This window comes from Thunnus thynnus, chromosome 8 (genome assembly GCF_963924715.1).
Source record: "Thunnus thynnus chromosome 8, fThuThy2.1, whole genome shotgun sequence".
Lineage (NCBI taxonomy): Eukaryota > Metazoa > Chordata > Actinopteri > Scombriformes > Scombridae > Thunnus > Thunnus thynnus.
Genome location: NC_089524.1, coordinates 11,760,360 through 11,785,378, shown reverse-complemented (window position 1 = coordinate 11,785,378; position 25,019 = coordinate 11,760,360). Strand labels below are relative to the sequence as shown.

Genomic DNA, 25,019 nt, shown 5'->3' with positions numbered 1-25,019 from the left:
CTGTGATTGTCGACATTTGAACCCACAGCAGCTGTGTGCTAAAATGTAGTTACGAACAGCAAGCGTTATACTGACTGACTTAAGTTACAATCCACATCATCTTCACACACTGTGGAAAATACAGTCCAGTGGCTGCTTGTATGTATCTTAGTTCTGTTGATAACAATATAGTTACATATTACATAGATAACAAGTAATTGTAATTAACCAAAGGGCTTATCAGGCAAGTCAGCTGTCGCTAATCCTTGATGTTGAACATATCTGATATCTAAAAGCACAAACAGGAACACAAGAGAGAAACTTCAGACACACCGGTGCGACCAATGAAAATGTTCAGTTGCACCTGTTATCAACATTTATGTACCAGCGTCCTGTGATTACCGCAGGAGCGCTGCTGCTCAGCAGACGTTACATAGTGTTGCTTTAATAAACAGTGTGACATAACCAACAGCCAATAATAGCTCTGCAAAATAGGATTTGGGAGACTTTATCAAACTGTCACGAAACCGATCTATAACAACAAAACAAATAGCAGAATTACTTTCCCATGCTACAAATTTTCTCTGTAACGGGAAACGAGTTTGCAGTGTAGAAGCCACAAAATGATGAAGCATGGCTGCCAATTTTGTTCTCTTCAATAGCTAAAGGCCAAGGATTCTCTCAGAGACACAATAAGTAAACGTAATCACTTCTGTTCGGCTTAATGTCTGTAATTTTAACTATTACGTAAGGTAATATAAAAAAAAAACCCATCTTGTAACTGTGTTCAGCATTATGGGAAAATGCTCTCTTTCATTGCAAGCCAACAGTCAGTGGTGCTCTGACCCCTGCTGTCTTGACAATTTGAGACAATCCAGCCTATTGTATCTGCAGGAGGGCCCCTCTCAGGCTGCATCATGGCAGCTCAAGACAATGTTGCCCTACAATCAAATGTCAGAGTTAAGGGCCAGAGGCGAGAGGGCCGGAGAAGAGAGGAGATGGCCAGAGAGAAGAAGAGAGAAGAGGAGAGGAGAAGGGAATGCGTATTAAAGATTTAGATTATGGAGTGCACTGAGAGAGGGACGAAGAAGAGGAGAAGAGGTGACTTCCATTAGGCCCAGTGCTCTGGAGATGTTCTCACAAGGCTGAAATGTGATCAGCGCTCAGGCTTGTACAGACTGAGCCTGGAGCTGCAAATACAACATAGCTCATGAGCACGACAATCCTGTAAGACGCCAGAGGGCTGAACATTAGTGGAGAAAAAAAAAAAGACTGTTAATTATCAATTTCACCAGGATATCTGCAGCCTTTAACCTCTGTACCCCCACTTTGCAAGAATTCACTCGAGCAATGATTCGACTGATTTTAGAGAAACTAGGGCACTTGTTCTATTTCCTCGGACTCCACACAGAACTTTTTTTTGATGAATGCATGCGTCCAAAACCAGTAACAACAAGGCTATATTAAGTTATTTATCAGGTGGACTGGACTGTTTGTCTTTAAGATTAGTCATAATGAGAAAATTACTGTCATTCTATCAAGTAGCGCAGTGGTTTATATAAGGCTCTGCAGCTGGCCTAATTTGTCTTCCAACACTGCAGCCATTGCAGTGTGACTACTGGACATACATACATGAGAGGATGTGGATACATTGTTCAGCCCTGGGATATCACAGTAACATAGATATGACTTGACCAACATTTAGTCGAGCCACCATAGATGGCACATAACTACACTTTCCAGAGTGCCAAGTTTATATAACATGGTAAAAGTGTTTTAAATAATCAAACTGGCAAATTTATATTCTTGGTATTTTTTATGGTGTTTGTTACTATGGTGCAGCTGCAGTTTTACCCCTACATTGTTAAAGTAATATCTAAAATATGTTTACCTGGATTAATCCTATGATAGCAGCGAACATATAAACAGAACTTCTAATTTTCTGTAAAATCATTCACATGGCACGGATAAAAAGCGTATGATTTGCATGATACGGTTTGCAAACTGCAGATCCTGTGTCACTAACATAGCATATGATGCCATCAAAAGCCTTGACGGGGCCCATAAATATTCACAGTCATGCTGATACACACCATCATTAAATCATTTTCAAGACGAGACATCCTTGTATGTGACACTAATCACACTAATCTCCTGTGTCCGTGACGGCATGAACTAAGTCCGCCTGTGAAATATTTATAGATAGGTGGTCCATAAAAACTGCATGTTATTTTCCTACAGTGGCAACGAGCCTCAAGAAGAAGCCAAAGAACAACAACATGACCAGTGCAAGACTTGCTTTACTAACACCAGCACATTTAACTATTTTTGACAATTAGCAGTAGGGCTGGATGATATCACCTAAAATCCATACCATGCTTGTCAATCACTTAACTTAATGAAACAACATTTTAGTCAATACATGTGTGCACAAGTGGGCCAATAACCATAAAATCATGGATCATGACTGATAAATATCTCTTTGACATAAGGTGTTAAGAACACTTTAGGTATTCATTTGCTAAAACAAGGAAATCTATTTCTTGTGAATTTTCTTGCAATTGTCAAAATAAGTCACATAAATAGATTTGAATAACACTTTTTTATAGTTTCTGTTATTTCATTCTAGATGTTTTGAGTTGTGGAGTGACATTATTTTAACAAAGGCTTGTGTAATAGACTGCTGCTGCGGCTGAAACTACCCGTTTGTTCCTCCAGACTGTGGCAGAGAAGCACAGGGGAGATTCCCTTACAGCTCCAGGGCTGAGGTTGTGGCAAACTCTGGGGTTACGTTTACCCCCCCCCCCCCCCCCCCCCCCCCCTGCCCTCACTATACAAATCTGCTGGTAAACAAAACTCAACAAAATCTGAACTCATCCCCAACTGCATTTCTCCAACATCTGAGTCATCTGTGACTTGGACACACATGGTTAATGACATTGCTTAAAAGTACTTTTACGGGGTAGGCGGGTCTGTATGGAATTAATTTATCAAACATACTCATGTAACTGAAATTAGGTCAATTACAAAGTCGTATTGTCTGTAACTTTTCATTTAATTCTTCTACTACAAAGTGCCAAGTGTAGATGGGGACTGAGGGACAAATGACTGGATATTCACAAAATTAGTAAACTGGAAAGCAGCATTCCCAACAGCTGGGATGTGTTCAGGACAGGAGAGAATTAACAGTGTATAGATAAGCTCCTCCTGGGCGTTAAGCGCCCAGTAGTCCACACTGTGACACACTTGAGGCTCTTGGGTTTGCATAGGACTAACAGGGTCACATGTCCCCATTTAGCCAAGTAGACAACATAAGTAGATTTAATCTATCGCCTTGATTCCTCCCATGCTAGATAGTCAAGTGAGCCCTCCTGTCATATCACCATGTAGTGGCCAGTCATCGGTTGGAGACAAGGCCTCTCTGCTTTGTTGTGTTCATGTTGTGGTTTAATTTTTTTGATGACAGTTGAACCACTGAAAGTGTCTCTGGCTCAGCCAAAGGATTATCTCTGATCTCAACATCAGTAAAACTGTGTCACAGAACAAATATATTATGAATCAGCATTTAGCTGAATCCTCTGTCAACTGGGTTGACTGAGAATTGTTTTTTTGACCATTTAAAGTGCTTTATTTTGCCAAGTTAATATTATGACTCCTGTCCAAAGCAGTGAATCATGGTAGGAGGGAATCTGACATTTGTCATTATTAGTGGCCTTGATTACCACACACACACACTGTTTGTCAGTCACACTTTGGTGACATTATGTGGCACGTCACACCACCTGCTGTATCTGAAAATGTTTAGACTTTCTGATGATGTCAAGACACAGTCAGAGTTGAGCAGCAGCTGCTTCATCCAAACAAAACAGGCCTGACCACAAACCAAAGAAACACAATATATCTATGTGTGTTTCTCTTTTTGAAAGATAGAAATACTTTATAATAATAATGATGATGATAGGCATAGGTCTGCTAGCACTATATGACAATTATGGTACAGGAGGTGCAAAAAACAAGCATTCTTGCTTCAATGGCTTCGCCATAGAGTATCATAGAGACAGTGTTTATGTTCCTATAGAAATATCACAGGAGTATTGAAGGGGATTTTCCATTCTGTAAATACATAACGTCCATATATTCTGTGCATCATGATCCAGTCTAGTCAAGGCTCTGTTCCTGAATATCCTATACAGTATGTTCATACTATTGTTTTACAATCTGCTAACCCATTTTAGTATGAAATTCAGAGCTGGAGAGCTGACTCACATTACTATTGTAGATCATGTTGACTCACATCTGTAAAAGCTGTGCAGCAGCAATCATGTAAAGAGCAGTCTTGATGTTTCAGAGTGCATTTGAAAACACTAAAGTGGCATCAGATCATTCTAAAAGCCTACCTGTGCATATAGTCTCTAGTTCTGTGTAAAGGCTAGGGAAATTGTTTACATATTGCACAACCCCAGAGTAAAGCTGATAGCTGTCCGTGATCTCAATGGAGGAAGGGATGGTTAGGATGTGTTTAATGCACCAGAACAAATGACAGAAGGCAGAGAGAGAGACAAGCCTGGACTGGAGGAATCATCTACTATAATCAAAAGGAATGACACAGGAGATGACAATTACAGTTAATACTGACTGGTACATGCGGGCATGCATCATGTGAGATTAGCTCACATGTAAGATTAGCTCACATATCAGATATACAGACAGATTAAAACAAGAACAGCTATAATAAAAATAGGCCACACCCTGTTAGCAATGCATGGTCAAGAGTTTCCCCTTCACTCTCTGCATGCAGCACGCAGTCAATCAGGGAGGCAGAGGATACTGTGGCTGAGGAAGCCATCCAAGTAGACGCACCATTAAGGCCCAACTGCTTGTAGAGGGCCATCTATAAATAGTCAAGGACTGCCCTAATGCCCCATCTCCTTATCAACAGTGGAGAGCTTTTGCTGTGGCACAAGGAGCCAGAAAGCTGGCACGTGTCACTAAATTAGACCAAGACAAACACACACACACACGCACACACTTGTCAGATGAAGGAAGATTACTGCACCAAGAGGACAGGGCACTTCCAGTAGTATGACAAACACAAATATATCTACAAGCCTTCCAACATCAAGTACAAATATAACATATAAGTTTTCGGATATATATGCTGATACAGTTTATTTAGATAAACACTGTACATACTGATGCTTGAAAACTTATTTCACACTAGTGCTGGACAATATGACCAAAAATTTGTATCACAGTATTTTTTAAGATTCTGGTGGTTTCACGGTATATCTCAGTTTTTTGTTGTTTTTTTGCATGACTGTGCCTTTATATAGGTTTATAGTGATTTATTCTACTGTCAAGAGTGCATAAAATATAAAAACATTTCAATAATCATGTAAATACTGAAGGCTTTGATTACTATAGGGGTTTGCTTGGCCCCACAAAATGATACAATATATGAAGGAATCAGAGTGTATGAAACAGTTGCAGAATGTAAACAATTTTTATCGTGCAAACTGCAACTTAGTAGAAAAATAACTTTAAAATAAATGGACATGCCAACAACAACAACCCTAATATTAATTCACATTACGTTATCCTTCAAGCCAAGGTATTCAAGTATTAAATTGGCTGTTGCTCAGTCACAGTTCCCTTGGTTGATTCTGCATGTCAACATTCACCCATTCACACACACATTCATACACTGATGGCAGAAGTTGCCATACAAGATGCCAACCTGTTCATCCAGGAGATCTAAACTAATACTCAATCTCACTCACACACACACACACACGCACACGCACACGCACACACACACACACACGCGCGCGCGCTGACAGCACAGCCTTCGGGAGCAATCTATCTATCTTGTCCAGGGACTTCGACATGTGAACTAGAGGAGCCAGGGATCAAACTGCCGATCTTTCGATTAATGGACAACCCGCTCCACCTCCTGAGCCACTGCCGCCCCAAACATTGTAAATTTTAATTTGCATTAATATTATCCTTCAAGGTACAGTATTCAAGTATTCAAAGGGTTATACTGCTCTCATTTTTCCATGGGAAATATTAACAATCCAAACATCAACTCACTAATATTATCCTTTGATGCCAACATCTTGGTACATATGCGGGAAACATTATGAACATTACCTGCACAAATCACCCTCACAAATACAGGCTTTGGTAATTAAAGCTCGTTGAGACATCACAAATTTTGTGCCAGGAAAACCAGCCTGTCCACAGCATCTGGTTTCAGTGCAGACCTGTGACAGATGACAATGTTCCCATCGGTGCTGAACGCTCTCTCAGATGGAGCACTGGCAGCAGGAATACACAGATACTTCCTGCTTAGCTTTGCTACACGAGGGAAATTTGCTTGGTGACATTTTCACCACTCTCAAGGGTCGGTGTCACTGTCGACCTCCACAGTCTGCAGGTAGCTTCTCAGCTCCACTTTAATAGTCTCCTTGTCTGAGAGAGTCGCTCTGCTCTCAGCTGTGCTGCTGCCGCCCTGCTTTTTGAAAAAGCTGGCCTAGTCTTTTTTCTTTTTACCTCAGGTTCAGCTGCTGCTGCTGCTACAGCTCTCGGGAAAGCTGATGAAGTGCCAGAGGTGTCTGCCTGTTGCTCTGTCAGCAGTGATTTGATCTCTTCTAGTGCTCTAGCTTTGATGTCATCCACCTTTTCATTCTTGATGTAGGTAGTTTTGAAGTGCGGATCAAGAAGAGAAGCCATGTCTAGCAGGTCATCTGTGCCACAACCTGAGAACTTTTCATTAGAATGGCTGTCTTCATGTCCTCGGTCCGATGAGTGTCATTTTCTCCCCCAGCAAGAATGGTTTCATTAAAGAGATGGAGTACTGGCCTGAGGTATGAGACGCTAACACAGCGTTCACCAGACAAGGCATCTGTGAACTCCTGAAGTGGGCTCAACACCTTGTTTACTGCCTCCAGCAAATATGTCCTGTCAGCTGGGCACCAAGTGTCTTGTTTTCTTGTCAGCTTTCAACACCTGACCTCAGTCAGTCTTTGGATCATTGTTTGTTGCGATCCCCACCTAGTAGGCGTCTCTGGTGTGAGCTGGTGCAGACCCAGTTCAGCCTGAGCAATAGCCAGGTCTCTCCTCCTTTTCCAGGAATACGAGAAGGCAACAACATTTTTTTTGCTCACACCTTTGGCAACAAAACACCATGTTTAGTACTTTTTTGCTATTACAGAAATACTGTGGCCTGCTTATTCAAATGTTAATAAAAACAACATCCATTTTTGAAAATGTCACACAATTTTAAAGATTTACTACTTGTAGGCAAATTGTTTATTAATCAATTAATCTAGTGCCTCTCTCAAGTCTTGTGCAATTATTTCTCTGATGTGGTCGTCCGGTAAACGCAACATTTGCAGACAGTGGTTATGTAACTCCCAGTCATCACTATTGAAGTGCACCGTTATGCTGAGATATGGCTCCACTGTGCGACTTGACCACATCTGTTGTTGTAGAGAAATGCGCGACTGTACGTAGCTCTGCTTTCAGCTTGCTTCAGTGTTGTTGGAATGTTGGGATAGCAGTTTTGGCCCGGTAAAACATACCTAAAATCCAGAGTTTTAATCATTGCTCTGAACCCGTCCTTCTTGACTGTCTGTAGCAGGACCACGTTCATGTATAGGTGGATTGTTGCTGCGCTCCTAATGTCGCTTCACCGCTTGCTTTTCCTGTTATATGCATTGCCTCGAGCAAATGACTCTTCAAGCGATTTCTGACCCTTTGGCTTCACTGTTTCACTGGTACTACTGGCTGATAGCCTCGAATCTGACGACTGTAATCACATACACTCTCGGTATTCCAACATGTTTTCTGCTGAGGTGATAGAGTAAGTTGCTTATGCTACCACCACCGGCAAGAACTGTGGCTCGACAAAAAAGTATGAATATATAGTCTTTTGGTCTATGATAATCAACATATTCCTGTTTGCAAAAATACAGGAAAAAATAAAAATAAATAAAATAAAAGTAAATGATAAAATTCACAATAAAACCAAAAAAACTTCTTATGGTGCATCTCCAGTCTCTCTTTCTTCATCCTCCTTCTCTCTTTTCTCTTCCTCAATATACTGTAATGACGGAGCCTCTCCCAGCTGTTAACAGACTGGTATGCTACCTGGCTAGTTAGCGAGCTATACCCAGCATGCCATTCAGCAGTGTCATTTTGTAAATGTACAATTACAAGTATTAAAAATTATGTCACAAATTGTTGTGTGCCATGGTGTTTTGCCCTGTTTAAGAAAGTTACTTGTGGGTTATTAATTGTTGTTATAAAGTTATAACCGTTAGTAAAGAAGGGTACAAAGTTAAATGGGGTCCCTTCTCAATACACTCTACACAGCTTGCCCCAACCGAAGCGCTCTTCATGGCAAACATTATATATTTTGATGCCTATTGAAGAGTAACAGCAATTGTTTCAGCTATGCACCGGTATGGCAGTATATGAACAATTCATACAGTACGGGAACCAGTATACCGGCCCAGCACTATTTCACACACATGCCTCAATAGACTTAGTACAAAGTGGCTTTTACAAGAATCCCCGGCAGCAACTGGAAATCCCAAACCTGGAACGTTCTTGCTGAAGGTGACAAGACAAACATCACCTACAGCACAGTTCTGGTCAGTGCAGTAGGAGAGGAAAAACTCCCGGTGCTGTAGAGGTGGGATCAGAAAGGAGGAAACAGGCTTTCAAAGAATCCACTGGCTCCCACAGATGTGGAAAGACAAACAACCACTGTGAAATTTCAGCCTCAAGTAGAACTGAGGCCTTTACAGTTTTGTCTGTCTACGTGTCTGTTTGCCATGTCCACACTAAGGCAGATACATTTGAAAATGCATCCTTTCCATATTTCCCTTTCATCCACACTATGCTGGCAATTTTCACGTGAAAAACGGTACTTTTTTATAAATGATCTCCTCAGTAAACACATCTTAAAACTGAGGTTTCACATAACAGTGGGGACAAGCCAACAAAGATTTTCCTAAATTAACAATATCTGTGAAAATTGGATGACTACAGAGAAATGTTAAGAATCAAATTAATACTAATACAACCTGGACAATAACTGCACAACAACTAAATAGCAGACCTTGCATATAAAGGTTAAATACAAATTCTTCACTCAGAATAAGTATTTGACACTAAAAATATTTGATATATTAAAAAATACAGTTCATTTTCATTTTTACAAAACAAGTGAGAGACAGAATGGTAGATGGAAACAATTTGTCTCACACCAGTTAATACCAGTGGCATGGCATCAAGAAATCCACCAATCCAAGTAAAAATCAGCATATTTAGCCACCTCTGTATCAGTGTCAACTTTTTTAAGGATTAAATCTTTGTCCTCCTCTTTCTCTGTCACTCACAAGTGTTAACTTATTCTCGTTAATGGTTTCCATTTCTACAGTACGCTGCCCTAACCCGGCTACCAGCTACAGTACTCCTTCAGCTGGTCTCGCAAGTGAACCTGTCACACTCACAAGACCAGACCAGACTAATGCAACCTGCGAAGATTTCTGTAAACTCTGTATTAGATTAAACATTAGCCAATTTAATTAAATGTAAAACCTTAGGGTGCACTTGATTTCAGTGTTTCTGTATATTGAGTCTGAGTTTAACTTTTCTGCTCAGCCCGATGTTGTGTTGAAAAGCCTGTTTGTATTATATTCATCATTACTGTTCTTCTGCATCTTTCTTACCTGAATTTCCCAACTGTTTGTAAAATCTATACTCCAAATGGAGCTGTGGCGCCCTGGATTTTATAGGTTCCTGAAAGAGAGGGAAGAAGAAAGGAAAGAGAGCGTTAAATATTAAATAGTTCAAAAATTAATTAACACACAATATCTGCAATGGAATTTTGGCTGTTTGACTCCGTTAACCCTGCCTCAAGCATTATTCTCCAGAGAAAACACAACATTGTGTATTTGTAAAAAAGCTCATTTGGAGTTTAATTATGAAAAATCAATACTTGCATGGTTTTCACACAGTGAGGGGAAAATGGAAACTGACTACAACACCACAAGGACGCAGATGACTGAGTTAAAAGCTTTACAAAGAGGGAAGGAAGTATCTTATGAGTGACAACATTGCATATACTTTGCCATGATTACCCTGACCTGCAATTAACTTAAATACCTACAGTGTTTTACTTATTTTAATGCCTACTAGAACTTTAATTGAGTCTCAGGTCAGACTTGTGGGATGTGAGAGGATAAAGAGCAATTCCAGCTGGTGAACAGCAGGCTTTTGTGATGACATGGCTGATAATCAACCCACCAGGACATATTGTTCATTATACCGCCAGCTACAGCTTTACAACCTAAAATGTAATCTGATTAACCCCACTCTCATGATGACAAGGGCATTATAGACAAACGTGAGGAGGATACAACAAACACACATACACACACCCAACTTAATTCCTTTCCTTAATCTTCAATAGCTGTGCCCCAGCCTGTGCTAACACCCTTAACCACAATGGTGGTATCGTGCCCCCCTTTTCACACACCGACACCCAATACTGGCTTTACACGGGTCCAAATATGAGAACAATCAAATATAGGATTTGCCTTTATTCTAAGTCTGATAAACGTAAATGTTGGTGATGTTTGCATTTAAGTAAAAGAGTGAGACAATGAGATAAAACAGAGAGAGAGAGAGAGTAAAGCTTGCCTTGCATGTATAAAGCTTGCTACTCTACATACAAAAATATGAAAATGCCTAAAAATGTATTTAGCCTAACAACTTCTCAAGAGGTGCTTCAAATAAGGTTTAATCTTAAAAGTTGTTTCCCGTGTGCATCTAATTCCAAAGCGCTTCTATTTTAAATTATATAAAACTAAAAGCTGAAAGGCTGTTAAGCTCCCACATTCACTCCATTAGGCCCTTATCAAATCAGGAGCATTTTCTCTTCTGGTGCCCTGACAGCACGTAGGAGTGCGCACACTAAGTAGAAGCCGTGTTCAACGCAGTGAGGGACTTTAAATCCATTCATTTCTGATGACTGTTCTCGGTCCGAAAGGATGCATGCTGTGGTTTCAGTTCAGGGATCCAATCAGAAGCAGAGGTGGTAAAAAAAAGAATTGACTCACCTTGTTTTACTGTATGCCTCTGTGTCCCACACAGCCAAAATACCCCTAGATAGCTAACTTATTAAATGACTGGTCTGAGTTGTTGAAAATTACTAGGGTGTCTCATATATTCCTGGATGAACTCTCTGCCTCTTTTCTACATAAAATATCTGAGTGCTTGATTAACATCATTGGATCAAATAGCTCCCATAAAGTCTCTAAATATGTTTATTTTACAACCCAATTTTTTTTTTTTTTCACAAAACACAAAAGGTACAAAAAGCTCCAGTATCTGACATAAAAACAGCTAGCGGTGCACCCAAAATCATCCCTTCAATGACCTATGGGTAACATCTTCAACATATGTTTTTCAACAGTCTTCCTGCTCCTTCGGGATGCCAACAAGGAAAACTGCCAGAGGAGTGACAAGTTACTGTGCATGTGGGAAAGGGCCTGGTGGGGATGCAACAGAAATTGAGAGTGGAGGAGAGCGAGTAGCAATAGAGAGGAGTGGAAGCCTGTGGGAGGAGGGGACACGTGACTAGTCTGGGGGGGCGTAGCGGGGAACTGCTGAAGCGTCATCAGCCTCCCACATGAACGCAGACAACGGCCATGTCTCACCCAAGTCAAGCCATGCCAAGGGAGGAGAGAGAAAGAAAATATAAAATATATAAATAATGAGTCAAAACAGATGGCACCGAACTGCAGGACCCTTTAAAACAGCTTACAATAGGAAACAGAGGCTTATGGCAGCTTTACGTACTTAAGAGTCATCTCTTTTCCCAGCAGATGGGCTAAGCTATGGTTATGTATGGCTGTGTAAATGACCCGGGCCAAGCTGCAAATGTCTGATGTAACATCTTTGCATATGACGAGGATTTTTCTCAGCTCTCGCACATATCAAACATTTGATCTGCTCCCTGGGCCGACATGCTCAGAATGAGGGCTATCCTCTGACATGGCAGGGCTGCCGCAACACAAACAAGAAGAAGGGGGGGGAAAGGGAACTGTACTGAAGCTTTATTTCTTCAGAAAACTATACTTTGAAATCAGCTCACCTGCACCCTATCCTCTTTTGCCTACGTATTATGAAAAACTTTCATATTATTGTCTATCTTAACATGAGAAGTCACTGTTTGAATGAAAACAATTTCCTGATAACTTCATAAATTCACCTTTTACGTCAGCTTACTTGCGATATTGAGCTGGAGAGCAACCGAGTGAATTTTTGGTTACCCTGTGTGGTGTCACACAGAGAGTAGCGTTTTGCCGAGTGTGTTGGCCTGTGTCCAGGGCAGCTGACCCACAGGCCAGAAGGGCCCTTCCCTGTCTGACCTGCTGCTACAGTAACCTCTCCACCTCAGCTGTTCCACACTGCAGCAGGATTTACTGACTCTATGTTTCTGTGTATTTGGGTTCAGTGTCGCTGAGCCCCAATGGGCCTTGTACGGTGAGTCTCTGCATGATAACAGCGCCCAAACATGTTTTGAATCTATGATAATGTACTGAAACAAAAGTCACAGCTGCTGTAAGTCTGGAGGAGAGAGACGTTTTCTCTAGATTACTCTGTTTAGGGAATTTAATGACCTTTTATCAGGTACTGCCATGACACCAGCTACTAGAGCTGGAACAGACGATCAATACAGTAATATATCCTGATATACTTTCTTGTGACATCCACCAACATTGTGTTGTATTCTGCTGCAATAATGGGGCCTGGGTGTATGCTTCCTTTGCTACAGACATTTAACTCTCTTTTGCTACATGCCATCACATCTCAGCTGTCTATAAGATTATGTTTAATTGAATTTTGGACAACACATATTGCTTATATCATCATTTCTATCAAATTACAGTGATGGCAAATACTATTTTAATCATTTGCTGGAATATGAAACCTTTGGGTTTCATTGTTGATCTGCGTCTATGCATCAGGTTGTTTGTTTGTTTGTATACTTTGTATCTTCACAGACATTTTCTTTTCTTTTCAAAGCAGCATTACGTTTATAAAACTTAATCTGAATGCAGCCAGAATTGTAGTTTCTGGCATTTTCATCTCATAAATCAAATATAAAATTTTTGTTAATCAAGGAAAAAGTAGCAGTCTTCCCCAAACAACAACAGCCAGTCAGATACCACCATCTCTGCTACCCTTATCACTGGTTGGCTTCTCAGTCAAATTACAAAAGCAACTGCAGTGATGGACACGTATAGGAAATAGTGATAACAGACTTATACTAACCGTTGCTCAAAGCTAAAAAGCTTACAGATTTGTTGATATTAGTGTTACCAGCAAATACTGCTCTAGTAGGATAAAAGCTTGTAGCCACAGCAGCATGGGGATGGGGTGTGAGATGAAATGTTATGCGCCATTTCAAGGATCCCTCTTAGTAAAACACTTGTACAAATATATGATTATGTCATCACGGATTAGGCAGTGGTTTCTGTATTTTAACCTGCGGTAGCCTCTGCAGACTTGTGTGGATGGAGTGAGCCATCAGCGCCACACAAAGTCCTCTTCCTGGGATTAACCAACTGCATATGATGTCATCTAGGCTAAATCTGATCTCTGCTCCAACACAGCTGAGAAAGATCAGAATTGACCTCAGCGACTGGATGGAGTCATGACCACCGAATGAAGAGGAAAAAAGAAAATTATAAATGATAGATATAATCTGAATAAAATTAAAGGGCAGTAAATAACAGACAGTAAACCACAGGTGATGCCTAAATGCTACGTGTTGCATATCTAGCATCTAGCCAAAACTGAAAATATGCAGTTAAAACAAAGAAAAAACATGAAAACTGCAACAGTTCTTTAGTGTTGCTGACAAATGTGGCTGTGTAAAAATGTTGCCAGCCATTTTTTACCCATGCAAACATGACCTACAATTAAATTTCTAGTATATCTCTACCTTAATAGAGTCATTCTGTTGATTGCTGTGACTACAATTTATCTTCTGACTCACTGAAATGCAGTTTTAAATCCTGCATTAGAGACTTGTCAAGTTTTAACTACAATCAATAGGCTAATAAATGTTTTTTTATGACCATCAGTCATTTATCATTATGCCAATATTCTACAAATACTGATGGTAATTATACAATCATGCTAATGTCGTTATAAAACCACAATATTGATTTCACACACACACACAGTTGTGAGGTCTTAATGGACATATGATGCTCTGTGGTGATGATATACGTGAGTGCCCTTTCACCCCTCAAACAAGATCCTGCATTCAAAAACAGCATAGCACAGTAAAACAGACAGCTGGGATGATGTAATGCGACACATAAATAAACATCTGTGTTGATTATCATCTGGAAAGCCTATGTGACATTAAGGGCGTGCATATGTATGTCTATGTGTGCCACGTCCAGGGGAATAGACCCAGCATTATGCACAAAACCCAAAATAGACTGTAACCTTTGCCTGACTCCCCAGTAAACCATTTCACAATATGCAACGGGCAATGTGACTGAACACATCTTAGACAGAGCTTCTCAAATGTCAATGTCTCTATTCTATTAATACGAGTATTAACGATTGTGACTGCTAACTGTACGGCTCAAACAAATGAAGATTGATGCCTGTGAATGTTTTTGTGGCACGCGTGTGTCTTTCTCTCTATCGACGCAGTCTTTATGATCGGAGGTGTCTACGGTTGGAAGGTGGTGTTAAGGAGTGAGCGGTGTCAGAGAGCAACAGCTGGCCGGTGTCCAGCACTTCTCCTGTTTCAGTTCAGATTTAACATGCCCAGATGGAGCCATCAGCTGCTCTAAAAACCCAGTGTAATAATCAGCCGCTGCTTAAAACCACCAGAATTAGACTTCAATTGTATGTTAGAGACTTTTTTTTTTGTAGATGAGTACACGGGGGTAGTCGCGGCTTGTGACCTTGGTTCACTTTGTATGCCGATTCAGAATTACCGTCATGATTTAGGCCAGATGAGTAATTTGTCTACTTGTAAAAGGCCGTGGGAGAAGTGTGGTACATTTAAATCAATGGAGAGGTAGCATCAAGGCAATTAATGGTGTATCATGTTATCTCATTGGGCTAACACAGCAGTTACAATACCATGTTTCCTATCATTATCAGATTTTTGGTGGATCTTAGAGATGTACATTTTATAATTACTGTAGATAAAAACACATTTTTCAGATTTTATTTTAATGTTAATTGATAGTTATAATGTATATATTATATTATATGTAATAGGTATCAACTACGGGAATTGGACAAGTCTTTATTGATGTAACATATCAGCTGTCAAGACTTTTTTTCTCATGCTTGTTTCTACATTACAAAAAACCTGTATAACAACCGTCTTAAATGTGCCAGTGACATTGGCAGATTTAAGGAAAAAAAATTCTATGTAAAATGGGCTGGCTTTTTAAAAACATGCTGAATTCAGCTATTATAGTCATAGGAGGGTAAACTCAGCACACAATGCTGCCAATGATCTACGCAGTCATGGGAAGTTCCACTCACATGAAGCCAAGAGGCACGTCTCCTTTGTCATGTAATAGAAGAGCGAAGCGTGGCACAAGTACAATGTATTGTATTGTGTATTCCCTGATTTGTTTAACTTTTACGCAATATAAATTGTTCCACTGAGTTCTGACATAGCTAATAACACAGTCATTAAATAATAGCACAGTGAGATATATTTTTGATTGTCCTGGATCTCTACTTCAGCTACATTTTGTATAGCATATGTTGGATCTGAAATCCAATAATGACTGAGGTTAAAGTGCTCATTTTCAGCTTTAAGGGTCTTCACATCCACACTGGATGATCAATGTATGACTTGTAACCCTTTTTCACATGTCTCTTCCCAAATTGCAGGACCCTGTAGGAGGAGGATGATGATCCTAAACAAACCGGCAAAAAAAAAAAAAAAAGTGGAATTACCATCATCTGATTCTGGTTTGGTTATTTTGGCTCTGTTTACTACTTCAATTATGATGCTATAAAAAAGTGAAGACAGAACAGTGCAGTGTGAATTCATGTCAGTCACAATAATCAACAATATAGGAGAAACTGGTAAACTATTGCTACAGCCTACATTACATGTAATTTAGCAAATACAAGAAGAATACTGTGTCACTATAATTCCTAAGAGAAACTCTTCAAATATAAATATGACTATTGCTTTGGTATAAACCAGGATGTACACTTGGAACATACAATTACATGGGACTCGCTGCCCACACCCTACGCCATTTTTTTGGGGGCAGCCTCAGTTTGTGCTTACGTATTTCTACATAAAATACTGACACTGTTCTTATTGCTACCCTGAAGTCAACAACATTTAGACTCTCCTGTGCAGGTTATGCCAGCTACTAAATCATCCTCAAAGCAACAATGTGTCTGTGTGAACATACTGTGTTTCTGCCGGCGACTGATTCATTAGAGGATTAGCTAGTTGACTGAAGGTAGGCTTTTACATGCTGTTGACATCCAAGGATTTATTCATTCAGCCTGCCCAGCATGCTCTCTAGAGAGCCCGAGCAGGGTAGGGAAGAACTTAAATCTTCAAAATGTCACTTTAATTCCAGCCAAACATGCTGATAGAGCTTTTGTGCCTTCACAGTTCTTCGACAACTGCCTCATGGCGAGCTGGTGTAAGCTGCTGAGCTAGACTGCAACAAGAACTGCTTATCATGCTTCAGTGGGAGGCAGCTAGGAGAGAGTTGGATACAACACCTCAGATTTCCTTCAGAGAATCACGACTGACCGGCAGTGTGAGAGGCTTCGCTCATATAAACTGCCTTACTCTTATGCCTCTGCATCAGTGACTCAGCCAGAGAAAACAAAAGTCTGCCAGGAGACATTTCACCCTTCCCCGTACATACAAATATATACACACCCTCCTCTATACTAACTTCACAACAAGCTGAACATCACAAACACATTTGACATATTACTGGCTTACAAAGTTGTTGTAGCTAACACGTTAGTAAATGTGTAAACTGGTGCCTATTTACACATTCAGCAAATACGGAGCAACAATAGCTCTCATTTAAAGTCTGGTTTTAGCCTGGGTCCAGACCTTTGAATCTGCCAACTCCACTGAGTTGACTGATTTGTCTGACATCATTACGTGAAACAGTGGCTTTTCAGTTGAAAAAGCAATTGATCCAATGAGCGCCACGGGGGGACTAACGATTAGCCAATCAGCGCCAAAGGCGGGACTAACGCTGTTGTCAAGCGTTGTCAAGCTGTGGAACCAATGAGGTAAAACTAGGCAGCGCTGATCAAATATGAATCAAGATTCTGTTCTATTTATCACCTCAAATGTTTTCAGAAACATATTTTAATATACTGTTTAGCTATAATATGAGAAAGTTTGTGACCCAGCCGCCATGTTGACGATAGACAAGCCAAAACCAAGCACTGCCCAACTCACAGTACGTCACCCACCATGTTACCACGAGCCGGAGCGTTTAGTGGTGATCGAATCGAATCCCCCTCCCCACAGAAATCAGACTGGAGGCAATTTCAGACTGATGATGACTGAAGATGGAAACGGAGTGAAATGAGTTGACAATTCTGTCTAATATCAAGCAAGTCTGGTTTCTGGCAACCTAACAAACATGCTCTGTTTTGGTCTTCACCACCTCCAGAGAAATGCATCTGTGCTCTACTATGTTCAGTAGTTAGTCACTATCTTTGTCAGAGTGCAACTGATGCTGTGCAGATAACATACAGTGGGGTTTTGGGAGCTTTTTCTATGAAAGTAGTTGCCTGCTGCTGCCAGAAACACGGTTGATAAGAGCAGTTTAAGTGAAGAAAACGGCAAGTTTGAAGGTTGTAAAACCAAAACAATGAGCTGAAATACACTGAAACACTCTATAGAGCTGAGGCAGACTGCAGAGGCAGATGATAATTCTCTACAGGTTTGTCATTAGGAGTCACGTCTCTGATATTACACATGGTCATTTGACCCCTTGCTCATGTAAAAATATTAATTTGTGCAGCTTTAAAGGATTACGATTTGGATTACTCCTCTGAATTGCAAACCTAGCTAGCTAATGTGGCTGTTTCAAATAACAAGTTGTCATTTTGAATAACAACTCTCCACTCAGACACAGTTTCATTTCTTCTTCGAGGTAAACATGTTTGATCATACAACAGTCAGTTTTGTTTTTTGGCCAACTAAGGAAGTAACCTTAATTAGCCTCAGCTGATAAAATCTGACTGTCATTTCAGCCAGACCAACTAATGTCACAGGCTTCAAATGGAAGCCTGGACTTCTTTTTTTGTGACTAGGGTCAATTTGAATTTCAAGTCTGAAATCTATCCTTTCTTTGACCAAGCACTGCCACCATGTATAGGCTAAAACACTGCTTTGTATGTACATAGCAGGCACACAATGCACAGTACGCCTCTGTGTCTTCAGAGTTTGTCTATCTAGATGGTCACTCCAGTATCACCCCTGTCACTGAGCTATAGGGAGCCACTGTGCTGTATAGTAAGTCTCTACTATAAGATCCTCTTATCGCTCTCCTCCCATGTTGGGTAGATATTACGACCACTTGTCACAGTCAAAAGTGTTCATCACAACAAAGAGGAGCCTGCAACTAGGACTGTCATGGTGATGGAATTTCCCTTGCAGTGATTAAGGGTGGCTCAACAGCACGGTATGTGGTCAATGCAGTATTAGCGCCTTTTTTGTGTGTCTGTTATGAGGGTTGGGCGCCAGGTTAGCTTGTTAGCCTGGATGCTACCGGCGGGAGGGCTCGTGTGAGGCTCCATGGACCATAATGAGCAAAAACTCAGTGAGCAGCAGGCAGGATCCTCTGGACCGGACCGGACCAGGGGAGCCACCGAACATTCAATGCACACACACACACACACACACACACACACACACTGAGGCGTAAAACAAGAAGGGTTTAGCCTCACGAAGAAAGAAAAACTGTTAACACAAGATGGTTGTGGTGGTTGCTTGCCATCCACCACGGTTTGCTTGTATATAACGTGGTATTGCAATATCGCGGTTCTTGCAACAGCCCTACCTGCAAATGATTTGTTACTGATACCATCTTTGCATGCAGCGTGCCTCACAGGCACCGCTGATCTGTCTCCAACCTGTCAAAAATTATTTACACATACAAAAACAGACTTAAAAACCCAAACAAACCAAAAAAAAGGGGCTCATGAGATTATCTAAAATCAAATCAAGATACTGATGTAAAATAGTCTCCAGTAGAAATGGGAATCAAACAGCCTCTACAAAATGAGATCAAAGGCAAACATGAATCATTTCAGTATGTGTTATTTTAAAAAAAAAGGGACTACATGCAGCATTTATTGCACCAATAAATCACCACTGATTTAGTATCTACATCCTGTGCCAGTAGGTAGAATTTTCTGGGAAACCTGGTGAATTACTAACTACAAGAAAAGAGGCCATAACGAAATACAAGCTGTAAAGATTGTAACTCCAACTGTTTGCAGGGTGGACTGGTGGAAATGTTACTGAAAACCAATTCAAGAAGCTCTCTGAGCCCAAATAATGGATTAGACGGGTGTGTGTGTGTTTGTCCTGCACAGAACACGAACATAATGATGGGGTTAAGAGTGGACAGATGACCTTGAGACGACAGTAGCCTGAAGACAGTGGCACAAAGATGGAGCACTACAGCAAGATAGCAAACACGTTTAAATGAAAACAGTGTAACACATGAAACGCTTTGGGAAAAAGTTAGACAGAATTAGATGGTCATTTTCTCAGTGGATGTTTATGTCACCATGCCAGGAAAGGATGGATGGCGATGGTGGTGGGTAAGAAAATAACAAAGACCCTTAACCCTTTAAATGAGCCTGATGGGTGGTAGTTTCTACAGTAAGCCTTGAGAGCAAACAGCAGACATTAAATGGTGGTGTTTCTTTAAGACACCGGGATCTCCCTCTGGGAGTAAAGCCTGCAGTGCACATACAGCAGTGGCTATACAGTCCTGCCTCCATCACACAGGCGTTTGTCAGTGTGAGAAAGCACCCAGCTGAACCAAAGACTGAACCACTGTGTGTCGACAAGGCCTGCTAACAAAGACGACCTTTCAGCACTCAGCAGTTTCCCCCTTCTCTCTTGCTTTTCGCAGCAACATTTACAGCAGTTCTAGATCCACTAACAGAGGATCTAGTGCACTGGCCTGCTGTACATCTCTATCTCTGCTATCACGTGGTGGAGGAGGGTGACACTGGCATTCACCTTTGTCCCAGGTGCTAGCAGGCACCACCCAAATGCCCAACTCTGCAAGTCAGTACACAAGACACTCAGCATAAAACACCAACCAGCTGAACACTGAGTAATCACTATGTGTTGTCCTCTGGAGCCTGACATGTAACATTTATTATTTTACAACAAAGGAACAATGAGATATTAAACTAGTTGTAACCAACCGGATAAAAACCTACACTTTTCAAACTAAACAAAGCTTAATTTAACCACAACCACTGCCTTAACTTAGATCAACAACCTTTAATCAGTCACAAAGTAACATACTTCCTTAAGAGTTTCACTGAGACCAACGGCTGTTAAGATATATCTATTGAGGATCTGCTACTTTTCTCTTTTTTACATGATCATAAATTGAATATATTTAGGTTTTGGACTGTTGTCGGACAAAACAAGCTTTATGAAGATTTCACCTTGGACTCTGGTAAATTGTGATTGTCATTTTTCACCATTTATTGACATTTTTCTAAAAGAAATGATGAAAAGTAATTAATTATAAGCCAAATATACAACTTAATTTCACATACATGTGTTATTGTACTTTCTGATATTTTCTTGATTCTTATCCAATCAAAAATGAGATTCTATCAAACTATGACATAATTATCTGGTGCTTCACACTACCAACAACTGTTTTAGTTTCTATCTATAAGTTAGGATTTGAGGAGACACTACTGATGCCAAGCATGTGTTAGCAGGTGGCTGTAGATAACAGGGCTGTTATTTGTTTTAGTCCATAAGGAAGAGCTCAGTATCAGCCTCTGAGGGCTGACTTGACAGGCAGTGACATTCACTGGGTTACCCCGGAGAGCTGTGAGATCAGGGACAGACATTAACATGTGGACAGACAACTGTGAGTCTGGGTTGGCCTGAGAATTGACACGGGAGAAGCCCTTTCCATGTCAGCCCCAACAACACTAGAGGTCAGCCCAAAAATAAACCAAACCAAAAAAACAAAAAAACAAAAACACCTAAACAACAGGAGTCCAATTTGTCAAGTACATGATGACAATATAATCCACCATTAGCACACTTCCTCCTCTTAGTATTTTACATTTAGATAAACGCTGGGTCCAGTGGGCCACGAGATCCATGGAGCAGTGTTATGGCCCTAATGTCAGATCCAGATATAGCTGGACACCATGGGGATAAAAATACCCAAACAGATGGGAGGGTTCACAAGCAAGGGGAGAGGCAGCATGCACAACTAAAGATTTCAGAGGAGAGGAGAACTGCAATTACAGCTGTTTGCTAACCTCTGCCTTCTATGTGGTTAACAAAGCCTTCAGTGAAGGCCCGTTCAGAGATAATGACCTCCCTGGGAGATACAAATGTAAGAATAATCATACACAGACCAGTGTAGCTGTGGTGGAGATGACGCCTAGCCTCCATCAACTCCTGTATGACTACTTAAATAGAGTCTGGGTTAGGCTATGCTTGCATTAATGCACCGTCAGAGAAAAACGAATACATGCCGGTTATCAAAGCGCTACAAGTGACAAAGAAAAAATGTGAAGAGGAAAGTTGATGTGCAGAGGAAATGGTTGAGCAGCTCAGTCAGTGTCTGACCTAGAATGGAACAATCAGAAAACAAACAGGCCTTGACATTTCATGTGGTTTTTCACTCGTCTAAATGCATTTAAACCAGAGCTCCAAAAAAAAAAAAGAAAAGAAAACATGTTCACGCTGACACAAAACAAAGAGACCCAGTAAATTATTGATTGCTCATAAGGCCTAGTGTGAGCTGATTAGAGGGAGAGCTTCCACATGAATTGACATGAGGAAAATGTAGGATATAGGTAGGTAAAAGTTGACAAATCACCTTTTACAAAGTACAATGTTTTATATCAAGTGTCTAATTTCATAAAATCCTCAAGGCATGGATTTCACTCCAAAACACACACACACACACACACAAAAAAACACCTTTAGTGGTGTTGAGAGCATATTCAAGGATCTAAAATATGTCACTTGTGTTGTACTGGAAAATACACTTCACACTGTTTACTTTCAGTTTGCCCTCTCACTGACATATGACAAGGAGAAAAAATGTTGCCTGCAGCTCTATAGAAAAACAACAAAACATGGTTTAAGATATTATCCAGTCCAGTCTCAGCTTATTCCTCTTCACCTCTTTGATAAACACAAGCAGAGCATGGTTGACTCATTAACAAACTGTTGGAGGAGGAGGAGGTGGTAAGAGACGTTTCATATTTACTTCCTGTGTCTCTCACTTGGGTCAAAGAGTCAGCTGCAGAGGCTCTACCGCACATTTCGCTTTCGTATTTCATGCTTTCAGTACATTTTTTTTTACTTCTCAAAAGTACAGTAAGTATTGGTGAGGTTTCACAACAAGTGTTTAAATGAGTGGAATGAGATCAAGTTTTACACAAATTACACAAACCCTGAGGGCGCACTTACCAATTTAATGGCCACATATTCGTTAGTATAGAGGTTTTTTCCCAGCCGCAGTTCTCCAAAGTTCCCGCAGCCGATTTTTTTACCAACACGGAAGTTTGGGCCAACCATAAGAACTCCAGAATTGGTCCCTGAACTCCGGCCCCCATGTCCAGTCCTGCTGCCTGCTGTCTTAGACATCTTTTTCCCTTCCTCTGTCTCTCCCTTGCCCCCTCTCTTATCAAAATCCATAAGCTTGTGATACCCTGGCCTCTCCACGGTTATTCTCCAGCCATGCAAACCATAGAAACTCCAATACCGATGACAGAGGACACTTTAAGGAGGGGGAGGGAGACAAATCTCACAAGACAGAGGAAAGGTGTTGCTGTTAAAATGTGCAATGGTTCAGAAGACACTTAAATGAGCTGAAACTACAGCTGAAGTGCCCAGTGTGTCTATCACAAAGCTCTTTTGCTGAGCACACTCCTTTTTCTTTTCTTTTTTCCTTGTTTACTAGAGGGGCTCCTTTCTTGCGAGTTGCTCCAGCTCCAGTCTCAGAGTAGCATGTCCCTGCCTGAAGAATAGGCAGGTTGTGCTAGGATGTGCCCACAGACACACACATACAATGCTAGTCATAAAAAAGCACTCCAATAGCCAGCTACTGCATCCACAAGGCCACTTGGGAACATCTTCTGGAGCGCCTCGTTCCTTTTGGTCAGCCTTCAGTGACACAGTGGACACTCTCCATGTTGCAGGGCCACAGCAGAGGAGGTAACCCAGAGTTAGAGCAAACAGCGACGAGCCAGACAGGTAATGGATGGGTTTGATGTCAGCTTGATATCTGTGAAAGTAACAGACAGAAATTAGTCCATAGGCTATGACAAAGTTCCCTGTATCGCCTGTAACAACAGCACAGCGAGGTAGACTAAACTCACTCATTACTTGAGCCTATAATATCTTGTGGCCTGTTTTACAGTTTAAATAAGTTTTAAAATATGAAGGAAGCTAATATTCACTATGTTTACTAAGTGCAGGTGAGATAACCTCTCAATGAAATGTAGAGCTGCAACGATTAGTCGATTGGTTGTCAAATACTGAATTAATTGCCAACTATTTTGATAATCAATTAATCGTTTTGAGTCATTTTTTAAGAAGAAAATGTCAAAATTCTCTGATTCCAGCTTCTTAAATGTGAATATTTTCTGGTTTCTTTAGTTCTCTATGACAGTAATCTGAATATCTTTGGGTTGTGGACAAATCAAGACATTTGAGGATGTCACCACTTTCTAACATTTTATGGACCAAACAACTTAATGATTAATCGATGATGAAAATAATTGTTCGTTGCACTTCTAATGAAATGTACTGTCAAATACCATATATACATAAGCTGTGAAGCAATCAATATAAGCCAAAATATTGGACAACCAAGTAGATCAATCTTAAATTTAAAAAAAAAAAAAACCTTTTACTTGAAGATCAAATTATGTTTACTGTGGCTGTTCCTTACTACAGCTGAAATGAGATCTTGCTCCAGACCAACGCAAGGCAAATTCAATAAAGCAATCAATATGAGTGGAAATATTCCACAGTGGACTTCAGACATGAGAAAAAATAACCTATTCTATAATTAAACTTATTTTCTGAAAGCCAAAATCACAGTGCCTTTAGAAGATTTTGTAGATCACAAAGATGTATTGTGATGATATAATAGACACATACATATGAGATTAATGTGTCTAAAGCTGAGTTTCAGGCTCAATCATCAGCTCCTCTTGCAGGTGTGTAGATCCTCACATTGATACAAACTTAGTACAGTAAACACTACTGGTAACATGTATAAATATACATTTAAAAGGCCAGAATTAGGCAAATACATATGTCTTAATTTACATTAAGATGCTTACATGATGAAAAAGTGACAAGATATCAGCACCAGGCACAAACAAAGTCAATCACAATCATCATTTCAGTTTTGTAACTATCTCTGTGCAGCTAATAACTGCATGCTGCCATCTCTGTCCAAAGCAGCTCTCCTAACTCCCCCACGTCCATGATCTAAGAGGTCAGTGGTGCTGAAGAGAGCAGGTAATGCAGACCGTAGCGATGGGCAGCTACTCTTTCTTATAGAAAGGCACTTACATGGATCAATGACTGCTGTAATGCCCCATCTCATCGTAACATTTGCATCATTGGGAAGCATATTATTGGAAAGATTTGGATACTGTCTAGTCTACAGTTAGCTCATCTGTATCTGACTGGCTAAGAACTAATATCA

The 25,019-nt window shown here is 40.5% G+C and overlaps 1 protein-coding gene across 6 annotated transcripts in view; it reads right to left on the bottom strand.

The window, feature by feature from the left end:
* Positions 1–25,019, bottom strand: part of csnk1g2b (casein kinase 1, gamma 2b) — a 37,700-nt gene that overhangs the window by 10,565 nt on the left and 2,116 nt on the right. For all 6 annotated transcript variants that reach the window (XM_067596506.1, XM_067596510.1, XM_067596509.1 and 3 more), the window contains exons 2-3: positions 22,766–23,582; positions 9,723–9,792 (exon numbers count right to left, since the gene is read on the bottom strand). In XM_067596506.1, the coding sequence (XP_067452607.1) occupies positions 9,723–9,792; positions 22,766–22,993 (298 nt within the window). In that variant the 5' untranslated portion in view covers positions 22,994–23,582. The remainder of the gene's footprint in view (positions 1–9,722; positions 9,793–22,765; positions 23,583–25,019) is intronic.